A 16,034-nucleotide genomic window follows, 5' to 3' on the forward strand; every position below is an offset into this window, starting at 1 on the left:
CATTCACAGAGAAATCTCAGGGGAAATGGTGTTCAGAGAGGCAGGTGTTTGCCCACTACCTGGTTGCCCACTCCAGCTGGGAAGAGCTGTGGGAGGTTTTGCTGTTTTGCCTGCTGGAAGAACTCTATACTAGTCTGTTCTGTGCTTTCAGTTTTCTCCCTCTGGCTGCAACGTATCCTGGAGTGTCTGCCCGAGATCTGGAAAGTCAAGGAGAGCCGCATGCTGGCTGAGAACTCTGAACTGCTCCACAGACTGAGCCAGTTCATCTGGAACAATGCAGAAAGCCCGGTAACGCACCCAGCCTGGGGGGGCATAGCTCCTACAGGCCACACCCTCTTCCAGGGCAGCCAGAAATCTTCCCTTCTTCCCCCCTCATCATCCCCGTCTTTCACTTGAAGAGAAGTGCACAGTGCAGCCTGGCCGGATTTTAGTCTGTCCCTACCTCATTTCACATGCACTGGGAGCAGAATACACCGCATAGTAACTAGGCAGGGTTGCTAAGATACGACTGACCTTGCATTATAGGGCTGGGCGCATTGGCCTTGCCTTTTCCTCCTGGCTGACGCGACGTTCGGTCAGTGCTGGCGCTTTGCGAGGAGAGCCCAGCTGTCTTGCAGCTTGGCAGAGCCAGACTCCAACAGCCATGTTCCCACTGAACAGTCCCGTACTGAGCAAGCCATCTTGTCAGGTTCATCAAGACAGCCTTCCATTGGCAAATGCCATTAAGGAGCCCTAACGGGGACACCGTGGGGCCGATTTTACCAAGCCACATCAGGCTGTTGTGTTGGGTCCCCTGCCCCCATTGCTGGTGGCAAAAATGGGACTACTTAATATTGGTTATCATTTGCCACAGGACAGGCAATCCCTAGTGACAGATAAAGGAGGGTGGAGGATGTTATAAAGCCCCTCTAACAACTTCCGCCAGTGAGACATGATGGAGAATCTCTTCTTAGTTTGCGTTTCTTTTCTGGTTGTTCAGGTGGAAGGGGCGTCAGAGTTCATACATAGCTCCTTTCAACATCTCCTGGAGATCTACCGCCTGGAGTGCCATCGCTTTGAGGACCTGGAGAGACCCCTCTATGAACAGTTCCTGCAGAGAATCATCACAATGCCCTGGCAGGTCAAAGCCAGATATTTCCCCCTGTGCGCCATTCTCCCCTACGTGGGCACAGAGAAAGTAAGGAAACCTGGTGGGGACATGCAGTGTCCAAGACACTTACCGCGTGGGTGGGATGAGCGAGTGCTGCCCACAGAGGGACAGGTATTGCGCGTGCCAGGCACAGCAAAGAAAAGAATGGAGGGTGTGATGCAGATGCCAAAACATCCCACAAAGGGCTAGATGAAAACCAGACACACCAGAACTTGTACTCGCCTGCGAGTCCTCAGTCACTGCTTGAAGAAAGGAGGGGCACATTGGTACACACTATGGGTTGAAGATCTGCATAGAGAGCTTGTGCTTGGATAACTTGGGTCTCCCTGCGGCCTCCATCAAAAAATCAGAAAGATAGATAGTGTGTGCACCTTGCACCCTAGGGGATGGGATGCAGGTCGCTCTGCCATGGGTCATAGGCCCTATCCTGCTAATAGAGAATCTCTTCTGGTTCAAGTGGTAGCAGCCTGTGTTTTTGTTACTTCCCCTGTGGGACCTCGTATATCCAGCTCTCTTATGCATTGGCAGAAAAGAAATGGTTGGATCTCTGCCTAACTGTGGCCCCCATAGCCCCCAAGATCCACCACAAGGAGGTTCTCAAGGGCATGAGCCACTGCCCCTCCTACCAACCACCCTGCCTTTCTGGATGCCAAGACACGTCAATGCAGAGATCACAGCAGCATTTTCCTGCCCCATTGTGGTCTCACTAGAGATGGGGACAGAATATTTCGCTACGATTGTCTTTGGGTTATTGGGGGTCTTCTGTTTTGAACCCAGTACTGCTGTTAGGGTGTTCCCAGTCTCTGACCTGGTAACCGGGAGCCCCAGGTTAGCTCTTTAGCTGTTGCACAGAGAATAGGCAGCTCATGAAAGAGGACAGAAACAATACATCAAATGCGATAGGTAGCTTGGGAAAATTGGGGCTGGAACATGCAGCCTTTTACCACTGGGTCCCTGATTTGAATGCAGCCTTAGTCAAAAGCACTGATCACTGTGGTATCTCAGCATTGCTTAGTGCCACCAATGACCAGAAATTACCACCTGTGTTGGGATCCACCCCTCCTTGGTGGGGAAGGCAGCTGGTCCTCCACTATCATCATACAGCCTTTGTTTTAGCTACTAATAAGATGAGCAAGGCTTGTTTCCTTGGTGCGTTAGGAGAGTTCAGGGGCCGCCTGAAGCAAACAAGGACCGTAAAGTTATTTGGGGTTTTCTAGGTTCTGGATACCTACAAGGATCTTCCCCAGCACCTTCTGAACTGCCTTTCCACTAACCACCTGTGCCCAGCTGCATCAGACGTGTATAAAACCATTTTGCAACAGCAGCGCAAGCACTGGATTGCGGGAGAGGAACCTGCCACAGAGGAGGAGCTGGCTCAGAAGTGGGCACTGCACTGGCTGCCCACCCTGGCCAGAGCTTTGACCTCTCCCATCTCCTTCCTTCAGAGCAACGCTTCCAACTACCTTCTTGTCTGGACTTTGCGGCTCTTCCCCGCCTCTTACGCTTTGCTTGCTGAGAGCTGCAGTGGTGGGGACTCTGCCCACCTTCGGGCGTGGGTCGCCCTGCTGAACGGCCGCAAGATCATCACCGGGGCCTTGCCCCTGGATGGGGAGACTTTGGAAAGGCTCTGCTGCTGCTTGCACTCCAGGGAGGAGAACATTCGCCTAGCAGCTCTGGGTCTCCTGTGTTGCAGCCCCAGGACCAACCAGGCCTTGTCAGAGGTGGAGGTCCATCTACTGAAGGAGTTCTTGCCACTGAACCTGAACTGCGACTCGTCCTCTTTCCGGCAGCTGCTCCAGGCTGCAGTGAAGAAGGCTCTGGTCCGGCTGAGGGACAGCGCCCTCTCTCAGCTGCGCAGCAAGATGCAGAGCAAAGCTACTGAGCGCTCCGCCAGCACGGATCCAGAAGGAGCACTTGCACAAGCAGTAGGTGAGTGAGCCGTTCCTGACATCTCACTCCAAGCCTCTGGTCCCTGTAGGCTCCCATCGCTGCTTAACTTTTCCTCTCTGCTCACCTCAGCGGCCTCCAGCATTAGGTTTTCACACACAAAGCCACCACCTGGCACTACTCTTTTGTGGCCCACTTGAGCTGGGATGCGCGTAGGGAGCTCTGGTGGGTCGTGCAACTGGGCCTGGACAGTGGGGGTGGGGCAACTTGGACCTTTAATGGAAGTTTTATTCTGCCTTCTGGCACCAGGCCTTGTGATTCCACCGCTATCTGCCAGGACTGCTCTCTTCCGAGCTCCAGTCCTGCTACCGCCGAGCCGACCAGCGGGCGTGTAACTCAGCGATACCAACTCTTGTGATTTGATCATGAATTTCACAGTTTTTTTCTTAAAGCCTCAGCTCCTGGAGTCATGTGACTGAGACTCTCGGCTTTTATTTATTTTTTCTAGCCTCCCTGATTGTGAAGAAAAGCTGGGAAATGTGACCCCCCTAAAGCTCAGAAAGCAGATGGCAAATAAATTGATTGGGGGGAGGGAGATTATAATTTTGTTAATCTCATAAATGTGGGGGGCTTGACGCCTGATGTTAGAATGTTTGGCGCTGGTAGTACAGGTAATGAGGCTGGGCCAACATCAGTGGGTCAAACATTTGGGTTCAGTTGGGATAAACACCCTGAAATTTGGACGCTTCTCCACATGTCAAGAGTCTGAAAAACTGGAAAGCTTACAGAGGAGAGGCAGCGAGGCCTAGTGGGTTAATCCCGGACTTGAGAGACCTGGGTTTTATTCCTGGTTCTGCCATAGGCCTCATGAGCAAGTCACTTCATCGCTCCGTGCCTCAATTTCCCCATCTGTAAAAATGGGGAGAACAATACTGACCTTCCTGTGTAACACGCTTTGAGAAGTGCTGTGTAAGAGAGAGGTGTTGGTCGTATTGCAACAGCCTGGGGCGATAGGACATTTTGGCATTCCTGGCCCAAAACCAAACTGTGTCTGAGCATGTCCAGAAATAAAGTTCCTTTCTCCAAGTGGTCTAGGCTGGGGGGTACTTTCTCTGAACATAGCAAAACAGAGTGTGCACCAACGTGAAACTCATGAGTGGGTTTTCCATTACCCAGGCTGAGCAAAGAGTCACCCTTAAAAGCTAAAAGTGGATTTTCAAGTTAAAAAAAAATCCTCCGTGGAGTTAATCTGAAGCAGATAAACTGGCTAACGCATACGTCAGTGCTTTCTGTGGGACAGAAATCAAAGCCACCAGCTGGGTGTCACAGGGCTGGCACAGCTGACAGCTTTTCCTTTAGCCTCAGTGGCAGGGGCCTGTGCTTTTGGAGCAGGTGGATCCAAGTCCTAGTCCCTCTGTTGTCACAAAGTACCAGTTGGCCATTAGATGCTGAGAAGCCCCTCGGTAGCCATGCACTTTCCCACCTTATAGTCAATCTAGTGCACCCTCATGCCCCAAAGGGCTCGCTCTGCCCTCCCTCTGTGCACTGCTCACAAGTAACCAGAGGTGCTTTTTCCCCCCATGCAGATTTTGTGGAGTGGCTGCTGCAGTTAAGCATTTCCTTTCTGACCCCAGGGTCAAACTACCAGAGGAAGAAGACTGCCCTGCTGCTCCTGGCAGCGGTGCTGGAGACCTGCACTGACACCTGGAGCCCCGCCAGGAAGAAGGGGCAGCCTCCACGTGGGTAACAGCAGGCCACCCCTGAACGGCATGAGCTCTGAGTAGATTCCTCAGCCTGTCTGCTTCTGACCCCCGTCAGCAGGGTGGCCACATTTAAATGCCCTCGTGGAATGGCCTCTCCATGTCATGGGAGGTTGTAGTGATTTGGGGGCGTGTGTATCAAATCCAGAAAAATATCCTGCAGCCTTTTACAAACAAACTCCTTCTACATGCTTTGGCCCTCAACTCTGGGGGCTGCTGATGAGCAGATGGGAGTCTAGGTCCCTGGAGGGGTTCGGGTGGGGAAAAAAAAAAGAAATCAAGAGCCTCTGACATTATATGAGGAATGTTGGGGATTTTGCATTGACCTGCCTATAATTAGGGCCCTACCAAATTCACGGTCTATTTTGGTCAATTTCACGGTCATAGGATTTTTAAAATCACGAGTTCCATGATTTCAGCTATTTAAATCTGAAATTTCACAGTGCTGTGATTGTTGGGGTCCTGACCCAAAAAGGAGTTGGGGGTGGGTCACAAGGTTATTGTAGGGGCGGGTGCGGTACTGCTACCCGTACTTCTGCACTGCGGCTGGCAGAGGCGTTGCCTTCAGAGCTGGGCAGCTGGAGAGCAGCGGCTGCTGGCCGGGAGCCCAGCTCTGAAGGCAGAGCCGCAGCCAGCAGCAGCGCAGAAGTAAGGATGGCAGCTATGGGATTGCCACCCTTACTTCTAGGCTGCTGCCTGCAGAGCTGGGCCCTTAGTCAGCAGCCACTGCCACTCTCTGGCCACCCGGCTTTAAGGCAGCAGTGCAGAAGTAAGGGGGACAATACCATACCATGCTATCCGTACTCTCTGCTGCTGGTGGGGCGCTGCCTTCAGCGCTGGACGCCTGGCCAACAGCTGCCGCTCTCCAGCCCCCCAACTCTGAAGGCAGCAGTGCAGAAGTAAGGGTGGCAATACCGCAACCTCCCTAAAATAATCTTGCGACACTCCTGCATCTCCCTTTAGGGTCAGGACCCCCAGTTTGAGAAACGCTGGTCCTCCCCGTGAAATCTGTATAGTGTAGGATAAAAGCACTCAAAAGACCAGATTTCATGGTCTGTGACGCGTTTTTCATGGCCGTGAATTTGCTAGGGCCCTACCTATGATAAGCTCCCATGTGTGTGAGATGACACAAGGCTCAGTGGAATGAAATCTTTACCCACCCAAGGGCTCATTTGATAGAAACTAGTTTGCAGCCCCCAGCCCAGTTAACTTTAACTTGCACTGACAGCGCATTGTTGCAGCCATACACTGTGTAGCAGAAGCTGTGTTGGGTACTCTGCTGCCCCTCATTCCCTAGCACAGGGGAGCCCTTGAGGTCGGGGACAAAGGTTCTGCTGCAGCTGCATGACTCTGTACAGGATAAAAAGCCCTTCTTTCCCAGCACTGACAGCAGAGAATAAACCAGAGTCGTTATGAACTAGCAGGACCCGTTTTCCCTGCTGCTTGCCACCACCCTTTCGATTGAGCCCAGCCCTGACCACAGTTACTGCCTACATCTCACCGACCTGCCTTTCTGTCACCACAGAGAACATGGCGGCGTTGTTGAGCTGGGCCAGGCAGAAGGGCTGCTGGGACTTTTTCTCTAGAAGCAACTTGTTGGCAGTGCTGAGCTGCTTGCAGGACAGTACGAATGAGGTAAGCAGCCCTCTGTCCCCAACACTGCCACAGCTCGATGTTGTGGACAGCTGGAATGAGTAACAGAAGCTGCGTGGCGTGAGCAGCAGGAGTGGCCCGTTTACCTGAATGGAAGCAGGGGACCCTATCAAGATTGGGCAGGGACAGTGCTGGGGAGGCTGTCCCCCTCTGTAAAGAGCCAGATCTGGCTGCCAGCTTTCCTGGCGCACGGTGCTGCTGGGAGCCTGTGTTCTTAGGCTCTGTCGGAACCCCCATAGCCTCCCACCACCACGTCAGTACAGAATAGCCAAGTAACAACGGGTGCCCCTTTTGCTTCCAAAATTAGAGGTCTGAATGGGCTCTATTGGCTCTGGATTCCCAAGCATTCTGCTCCCCAAAGCCTCTCTGCTTCCTCACCTGTGTCCTACCATAACCTTCCCCTCTCTCCACCCCCCTCCTCTCTTGGCAGGTCCGAGAGCTGGCATCAGAGCTGCTCATCCGCTACTTCCCACCGGCTTTCCCAGAACCCATTGCTGTGGCTTTGTTTGAGCGTGCCCAGGAGGCTGTGAGCAGCCCCAGAGTGCAGGAGGCAGAAGCCGGAGCGGTGCTGATGAAAACCATCCTCCAGAAGTACTGACTGGCTTGTCGCTCTCGTTTACTCTAGAAAGGACTTAGACAGGGGACATGTGGGAAGGAGACCAAGAGAACCGGTAGTGTGTACATAATCCTGTCTGTCCACACACACGGCTCACCATGACTTGCTTAGCTGACTCCCGATTCCAACCAGTTTGATATCACTTACATAGCACTCAAATGTCTTTCCAGTTACTCTGATCTCAGACTCTGACAGGGCATCAACATCCACCCGCTTGTTTAATCCTCTGCCTCTGTGATCCCAGAGGACAGGTCCTCATGCCAGATATTGTCTGAAGTGTCTGTTTAACTGAACGGAAGCAGAGGATCCTATCGAGATTGGGCAGGGACAGCCCTGGGGACGCTAGCCTCCCACCACCACATCAGTACAGAATAGCAAAGTAACAACCCTTAGGGTTAGTCTGAAGTGGGGAGGTTTAGGTTGGATATTAGGAAAAACTTTTTCACCAGGAGGGTGGTGAAGCACTGGAATGGGTTACCTAGGGAGGTGGTGGAATCTCCTTCCTTAGAGGTTTTTAAGGTCAGGCTTGACAAAGCCCTGGCTGGGATGATTTAGTTGGGAATTGGTCCTGCTTTGAGCAGGGGGTTGGACTAGATGACCTCCTGAGGTCCCTTCCAACCCTGATAGTCTGATTCCCACCTGAAATAGAACTACTTGATTTTGCTCTCTCAGCACTTCAGCATACCCCCCTCTCCCTGACCAAATAGATTTCTCCTGCTTCCTTTGGGAACAGTACTAACATCTGTCTTAGCATTAAGGATGTAGCATTAAAAAAAAAAAAAAAAAAGTAGCTATGAAGGGAAACTATTAATATTTCTTACTATTCAGAGGGGTTGTTTATAATTCACCTCAGCAGGACTGGAGGCCAGACAGCAGCGGCCCGTGATCTGAAGTAACCTTACAAAGTTTGAAGGCGATGGTGTGTTACAGTGTTAGGACACAAGGCCTCCAGCCCTCGGCAATGAGGATTGTCACTATGGCGATTAGGCGAGGGCTCCCTCTGAGCTTTGTCAATGGTGTTAGCATCTGCCTCCTTCTCCTCCAGGTCAGACGGCAGCACCTTGAAGAGACTATTCCCCGAGGGAAAAGCAGCTCCAACTCTGCAGCACCGAGGCCTGTGCTTTGCTCAGTATCTTCTCCGCATGTTGCAAGCTCACTACGCCATGGCTTGTCAAGACCTGCTGCAGGCAGCGAGCACTAACCCAATGCATGGTGCGTCCTCCGGCATCATGGGGAAGGAGACATCAGAGCTCCCATGCCCCTTCTCTCTCCTGCAGTCCTGTCAGACTACAGCTGTGTCATGTGATGGATCAGGTCTGTGATTCAGCAAATCATGCAGCCAGTGACTGGCCTGAGCACAGCACAACTAACTCCACTCCCAGATACGACAAAGAGATTCCCTGTGGCCTTGGACAAGTCGCTTCACCTCTCTGCCCATGTCCCCAGCTGGGCTTGGGGCAGCCCTAGCTATGTCACACAGGCCTAGTGAAGATTGGCGAGTGTTTTGAGACGTCCGTTGGAGATGAAACAAGCTGTGTATTTATGGGCTGGGGCAAAGGGGTCGAGCTTGCTGTGGAATGGAGAGCTGAGGTGTTGGCTTCTTGTCCGTGGCGCTCTGGCTAAATTTCCAAGCGGCTATTGACTTTTCCCTGGCCTCAGATCCCCCACAGCACAATATTCTTTCCCCTCTTGTCCCAAATGTCAGCCCCATTTCCGCACGCTGTTAAACAGCTCCTGTCGGAGTTATGTCTCTTATCTATCTGGCACGCCACGTCTCCGGGAAGGGATCTTGACTTTATCCCTGGCCCTCTGTCAGTACTGTGCGCATATCATCTAGGGACAGCGGTTCTTTGCCACAGGCTGCCTCTAGCTCTCACTAAACTTCAGTGACCCAGCTCATTCGGGGGATTGTATGGGAAGGGAACATGCAAGCGTCCAGCCCTGCGATAATTGGAGTGTTATCTGTGTAGGAGTGATGGCGGCGCTGCGGAGGTGTCTGCTCGAGGTACCGGAGGGGGCAGTCTCTATGCTGAAGGGAGAGCACGTGCAGAGCTGGCAGGAGCTCCTCAGCCATTTGGTGACCTTGCTGGGAGACATCAGCACCTTCCTCCTGGGGGTGCTTCAGAGCAGGCAGGGGCCCAACGCCAACCAGCCAGGTGAGGAAGGGTTCCCAGCCAGCCCACCCCACGGTGTCGTGCCCTTTCAACTACGCCTGCCTTAAGTGCCAAGAGCTCTTAAATTGTGGATTGCAGAGAGCCGGCTGGTCACAGGTGGTCTCATTTCCAGCTGCCTCTGCAGCCCTCCAGGCTCTTCTTTCCAAAGAGCCGGTCTGCTAAAGCCACCTGCTTCCTCTTGTTTCCACCGAACTGCCCCTAAAAGAGGCTGCTGCGCCGTAAGAGGAGGAAAGGGGACTGGAGTGGCCAAGGAGAGGAGGAATGCCCAGGGCAGGATGACACAAGGTAGGGGGCCCAGCAGGAGAAGGGGCTCAGGTAGCCAGACAATGGCTAGGGCAGCAAGGGTTAAGGCAACCCAGTGACAGTGGAGAAGGGGCCCAGGTGGCAGAGAAGAATGAGCAGGAGGAGAGAAGAGCAGACCAGGGGGTTGGAGAAAAGTGAAATAAAGGGCAGAAGGAGACAGCAATTGACTTTAAGAAGGAACACAGCACTTTGAAGACAACAAAAACCTGAACACACAACTGCAGTTACAACAGGGATGTCATACAGTCACAATGGGAAAGCAGGGAGGGCCCACAGGATCATGGTTTGGAAGGGTGGGGTCCACACCACATCCTCTCTGTAGCTACTGGCCATGCTATGGAAGTTTGAGAGAGAGAGAGAGAGAGACACACACACTCTCTCTCTCTCTCTCTCTCTCTCTATCCCCCCCCCGCCCCCCCCATCAGAAGATCATGGATTTGATCCTTCTCTCAGACTTAAGCAAGACCTCAGGTGACCATCTACCTTTATAAGGCCATTTCCATTCTCCTTTCCTCTGGATTTCATACCCATAGCAGGCTCTGCTCTAACTCCCCATCCATTACCTACGCTGTGGCTAAAATAAATCTGCCTTCTGCTTGTCTTTTTGCAGCTGCTGCCCCTTCATTTGCAGACATGGTAAATGCTATTGGCTCCCTTATCATGCTGGGGAAAGGCCTGGAGCAGCAGGATGGGGAGGACTCCATCCTGCTGTCCGAGGAGCACAACCTTATCCTGACCTGCTGCTGGGTCTCAGTGAAGGTAAGGAGCGTCCATAAGCGGCCTGAAGGGAGCTGAGACCCTGCCTGCAGAGTTCTGTCATCAAGAGGCTTGGGACAGGGGAGGCAGCCAGGACAGGGGACACCTTTGGTTTGGGAAGCAGGGGAAGTATGCAAGATACATATTCCTCTCCTGCATCCTCTCTGTCACTCTAGCTGAGAAGTGCACTGCGTGAACTGGGTCCTCTGCCAAAGAAAACCCAGGCAACTAAGGTGTTTGTTTGTTTTTTTTAAAGAATTCCCTTTACAGCTTGCCCTAACCCCAGTGCTGGAATTCCCCCTTTTCACACTCAGGGTGAACGAAAAGGGCCCTTTTCCCGGGCCTCAATCTGATTTCCTCTGTCAGATAAATAACAGGCCCAAACTCCTTTACCCCAGGGTTAAATACAAGCCAAGACAAACTCCCGGTTGGTGTGGACAGATCTGACTCACCTGGCTTCCTCACTATGGCGCGCTAGTAGTTACTGCCTCAATGTCATTGCTGCCTCCTCCTTTTAAATAATTGACTGGTTTCCTGGGACCCTAATGGGCTCCAGCTGCTTCAGGTCCCGCCCCATTCCCCTCACCTCTCTGCACCAAACCCTGAGTCTTCCTGATTCAGCTCCTGTACTGCTAGGCCCAGGCACCAGCTGGGGAATGGATCCCTTCCTATATAGTCTTGCAATAGGATGGCTTTTTAAATGAGGGCAGTTCTTCCAAGCATTTCCTGCTGTTGGCTAGTAAGAGAGAGCACCATGGAGCCTTTGGAACAATGTGCCAGCTGTCTGTCTGGTGTCTCGATCACTAGAGGCGTCTGTGTAATTCTCTAGAATCTCTGGCCCAGATCCACAGTGCTGTTTGGGCACCTAACTCCCATTGACTTCGCTGCAAGGGGGGAGCCTAAATACCTCCGCTGATCTAGGCCTAGATGAAGATACTTAAACAAATGCGAACTCTGCTGCTGAGTCGTATTGTCACAGGGAACACGGCAGGACAGAAGCTCTTGGCTGCAGCAGTACTGCCCCTGTTCCAGGAGAATTTTGCTCTTAGTGATGATTTGACTCGGTGGATCAGCCAATTCCTACACTGCTCACTGAGGGTTTTGAGTGCCAGGCTCAGCTAGGGAATTATTTTTGCATGTTTGGAAAGGCAGGAGAGAGTTTTGCACCGTTCTGCGTTACATTTGGCTGCCAGACCAGAAAAGAATTGTAAACAGCTTGAGGGAGCATTAATTAGAGCCATGTTTCTTAGCCACCTTGCTCTCCTCCTTCAAGGCCCTCCTGAACATTCACTTCTGCTAGCACCTTCTGCTACCTGTCCTCTCCTGCTTACTTGTGCCACGCCTCAGCGTTACAAAATCAGATGGTTTTGTTCTAGCCATCCCCCCACCTCCTTTATCTGTACATTGTTTAACTCAACTTCTCAAGGCAGGGACCTGGGCTTCTTACATTAGTCTGCAAAGCACTAGTCTTAGCTATTGCCCTTTAGAAATAAGAAACGACAACCTGATTGATTTGCCTTGGCATTAAAATGCCTCCCAGAACTTGCCGGGTCCTTGCACAATAGAGACTTGCTGCTCTCTGCCTGTCTGGTTTGGGAAGCTCGTTGATTCCTCTCAAACATCAGTGATCAAGGTGATGGGATAATCAGGGACCTGCTCTTGCTCCCACTGAAATCAGTGGGAGTTTTTACCATTTCAATGGCAGCAGGCTCAAACCTGGCTCAGACTGATCCTTGCCGGAGACTGCATAGGTAAAAATTCCCCACCTTACTGAAGCATTGACTGGGGTGGGGCAGGAGTGAGGGAAGGGCAAAGCAAAAGACCAGCTGGAGGGACTTTTCAGTTTGTGCCAGTGGAAACCGGGGCTGAGGCATGTCTGCTGGGCGCCATGTGCTCTCAGCAATTTAAAGCACGCTGGAACATAATGATGCTCTTAGCCAGCAATGCACCAAATCCCTCACTAGCGCCAAGGAGAAGAGGCCACGTCAATTCAGCGAGGTCGTGATCTCACGCCTAATTTGGTTTGTTTCTTTGGCCCCTGCAGGAAATAGGGCTGCTCTTGGGAGGCCTAGTGGAGAAGATTCTCCCTCTGGCACCACCGGCAGGGCCTGAGCCACTTCTGCCACTCACTGTGTTCAAGATGGCGGCTAGAGTGTTTCAGGAAGTGCTGCTGAAGTGCCGGCACTGGGTAAGAACAGCGTCTGGCCCGGATGGATAGGCTGTGCCACACCCTCCGTCCCATCTCAGGCCTGACAGGGGAGTCTCTCTCCCTTCTGAATGGCCCAGGGCTCATGTCACTGTCCCTTGGGGGCAGCAAGGTCTGTCATTTAAGGGCCATTCGTCAGGTTCCTGGGTCAGATTCTGCTGTTACACCCCGTGACACTGGAACAACTCCACTGACTTTCATGGGGCTACTGGGGACTTACAGCCGCGCAAAGGAAAGCCCCAGCTGGTCCATTACTCAGCAGATGTTTTCCCTCCTGAGTGTGGGTCCCCACCAGTGCTTCTCCATTTAACCCTTACAAGGGCCAACTCCTGGCCAAGGAGACGGCAGGGCTCCATTTGGAGCCAGTCATTACTGCTTTGGACAGTGGCAATGACCACAGCACAGCGGCCGACATCCCCTCACTTCTTCTTCCTGACCTACCTTCCTTGTGTCCCAGCAGTGAACCTGGATCCCTTTGGGTGGATGCAACTGGCCATGCCACTGTTTCTTGGATAGCGCTATGGGCTCTGTCACTCAGCCTCTGGGCTAGAGCAGGGGCTAGACAATGTGTGGTAACCCCAGTGGGGGTTTGATGTATCACATGAGACAAGCGAGTGGCTCGACTGTCCCTTTTGAACCCACACAGCGGAGAGTGGAGGTTCATAATTAGCTTCACCCACAAAATCTACTTCTCTGCGCCACAAAAATCTTCCGTTTTAATGTTTTATCGTGTAGGCCAGGAGCTTTGGCTTAAGCATGGGACTATGAGTCAGGAGCTCCCGATTGCTAATCCTGGCGCTGACACTTAACTGCTGCAGCTTCGACCAAGTCATTACATTTATCTGCTTCTGCTTCCCCATCTGTGAAAAGAGGCGAGTGTCTCCCTCATGGGGCTGTGGTGGGGGTTGATGAGAGAGCAGATGGAAAGCCCTTTGAACCTGCAGAGCCCTGAGTCTTCTTCTGTCCTAGGGAGCAGTTGAAGGTTGCAGCATGGGATTCACCAAATTTTGCAGTGCTTTGCTGAACCATCCTCATGCAGAACTGCAGGCAGTGCCAAGAACGATGCTGGCACAGGTATTGCAACCATTTCTTGCTCTAGGCACCGGGGGGAGGAGGTCATTCAGTTAAAGGTAACTGTTACTTATATTACAGAGGTACCCGAAGACCTCGGTCAGAATCAGGGCACTAGTACGTGTTCAAACACAGGAGAAAACAGCCCCCTTCTGTAAGGGGATATGGACTAATTAACTTTAATCAATTCAGAGTTCTGATTGGCAAATCAGTGACCTCTGACCCCTCACTCATGTATTGTTCTGAGCACATACCCATGTGTGTTGTTTTTAGAGAGGTTTAGAATAGTTGTAAATTTAAGGATCAAAGATCATCGCTGTATTCCCACAAATCCCTTGCTGGGGCCTTGTACACCCCAAAGGTCTGAGCATCCCTATCACTCCACTGAACCCCTCTTCTCAAACCAGCCGACAGCCGAGGACTAAGCAGAACGCCCCTTGGATCCTGCTCTCCCCTCTCGGCTGTTCAGTCCACGTGTACCAACCCTGAACAGTAACTCCTCACTTAAGGTTGTAGTTTGTTCTTGAAAAATGCGACTTTAAGCGAAACAATGTTAAGCAAATCTAATTTCCCCATAAGAATTAATGTAATGCGGGGGGTTAGTTTCCAAGGAAATTTTTTTCACCAGACAAAAAGACTACATTTATATATATATACACACACACACACACACACACACACACACACACACACAGTATAAGTTTTAAACAAACAATTTAATACTGGTACACAGTGATGATGATTGTGAAGCTTGGTTGAGGTGGAGGAGTCAGAGGGTGGGATATTTCCCTTACTGCTAAATGATGAACTAGCACTTGGCTGAACCCTAAGGGTTAACTCTCTCGCTCTGCAAGGCAGCAGGAATGGAGGGAGAGATGCGCATTTCCCCTTTAAGTACACGGCCTTGTTAATTAGATCAGCTTGCTGAGACCGCAGCTGCTGCAAGCTCCTGCTGTCCTTAGCCCTGGTGTGTCTCCCCTGCTCTATGGAAGATGGGATAATCTGGGTGCAGGAGCAGGGGGGAGGGGGACACCCTGACATTAGCCCCCCTGTTTCTTCCCTCCCCCCCGCACAGCAAGCAGGAGTCTCGGGGAGCAGCTCCAAGGCAGAGGGGGGGAGGGACAACTGCAATTGCTAGCCTGCTGGGCAGCTGCTGCACAGGGAACTTAGGGGAGCGGGGAGCTGATGGGGGGGGGGGGGGGGGGGCTGCCGGTCCACCCTGGTTCCAAGCCCTCACCAGCTAGCTGCAACGGCTGCTCTTCCTGCAAGCAGTAGCCAAAGCAGGCAGCTGCCAAACGAGGTTAGAAGGGAGCATTACACGACTTTAAACGAGCATGTTCCCTAATTGATTAGCAAGGTAACAACGTTAACTGGGACGACATTAAGTGAGGAGTTACTGTCTCACGCCCAGCACTAATTATAGAACAAACATGGGCGTTGGATGTTTACCAGCGGTGTGAGCGCAGGCCCGGGAGCTAGGAGCTCCTAAACTGCAATCCCAGTCTGACCACCGCAAGGTGTAATCTCCGCCACCTGCAGCTTCCTGGGCTGGTTTTGTTTCTCAGGGTTTGGAATTGCTAAGTGGCCCCAGGAGCAGCTCCATTACCCGCAGGGCAGCTGGCTTCCCCATGCTCTTCCTGTGTATTGTCGGTGGGGAGGATCCCTCCAAGGCGCGCCCTCTGCTAGCACATTGCATCCAGACTTCACTGGCCTTGGCCAACACGCCTCTCCCGCAGAACTGGGACCAGACGCTGGACCTCCCTCAGGTAAGAGGCCTGAGCACCGAGCAGTTCAGCTCCCACATGAATGGATGATATTCAGCAGACGAGACCTGCCTCTTGGTTAGCCAGGCAGGCTGCCTCCTGAATCCCGGCCAGTGGTGCTGCTGAGCGAGCACCCTGCCCTCCGAACGCGGCTGGGGTCACCGTGCTGCCTGCAGCGCCGTCTCTCAGAGGAGACCAAACCCACAAGCAAACCACTTGTGCCCACTCCAGGAGTCCTGCTGGTTTTCACTATTGTAGAGCTGTTCGCCGCAGCGTCACACCCACTTAACTTCCCTGGCCGATCCAACTGAGGAAGACGGCTTTGTTTTTGCTGCCCCGAACGATTGCCTAGTGTTTGCTGTGTCCCCGCCCCCCCAGAAGTGACCCATGTGCATTCTGTGTAGTACGTCAAGCTCCTTTGCAATGAAAGCTGCTCTGAATGGGAAATAACTGCAACACTTCTGGGGGGGTACCCAGGGCTGCAAGGCACCTTGCTACCACCTGCCCTTAGCGTGAGGAAGCCATATCTGTGAGGGGTTAGTTCACAAACTCCACCAGCCACAGGCAACACAAGCACTCCCCCCCTCAGCCCTCCAGGCTTCCCCCGGAAGAGTCCAGCCTGTATTCTACTGCACGCTCCCCGCAGTCACAGATCCACCGCTCCCAAAGGCACAGTACACACCTCAGAACCACCG

General features: G+C 52.5%; 1 protein-coding gene across 5 annotated transcripts in view; it reads left to right on the forward strand.

The window, feature by feature from the left end:
• LOC101952977 (tRNA (32-2'-O)-methyltransferase regulator THADA-like) overlaps nt 1–16,034 on the forward strand; it is a 39,344-nt gene that overhangs the window by 11,443 nt on the left and 11,867 nt on the right. For 4 of the 5 annotated variants that reach the window (XM_042841566.2, XM_042841567.2, XM_065568368.1 and 1 more), the window contains 12 exons: nt 152–288; nt 980–1,177; nt 2,368–3,079; nt 4,624–4,776; nt 6,323–6,432; nt 6,881–7,041; nt 8,112–8,380; nt 9,037–9,222; nt 10,154–10,302; nt 12,344–12,487; nt 13,475–13,579; nt 15,142–15,342. In XM_042841566.2, the coding sequence (XP_042697500.2) occupies nt 152–288; nt 980–1,177; nt 2,368–3,079; nt 4,624–4,776; nt 6,323–6,432; nt 6,881–7,041; nt 8,112–8,380; nt 9,037–9,222; nt 10,154–10,302; nt 12,344–12,487; nt 13,475–13,579; nt 15,142–15,342 (2,525 nt within the window). The remainder of the gene's footprint in view (nt 1–151; nt 289–979; nt 1,178–2,367; nt 3,080–4,623; nt 4,777–6,322; nt 6,433–6,880; nt 7,042–8,111; nt 8,381–9,036; nt 9,223–10,153; nt 10,303–12,343; nt 12,488–13,474; nt 13,580–15,141; nt 15,343–16,034) is intronic. The other variant, XM_065568370.1, reaches the window with a different exon arrangement.

This window comes from Chrysemys picta, chromosome 15 (assembly GCF_011386835.1).
Source record: "Chrysemys picta bellii isolate R12L10 chromosome 15, ASM1138683v2, whole genome shotgun sequence".
Lineage (NCBI taxonomy): Eukaryota > Metazoa > Chordata > Testudines > Emydidae > Chrysemys > Chrysemys picta.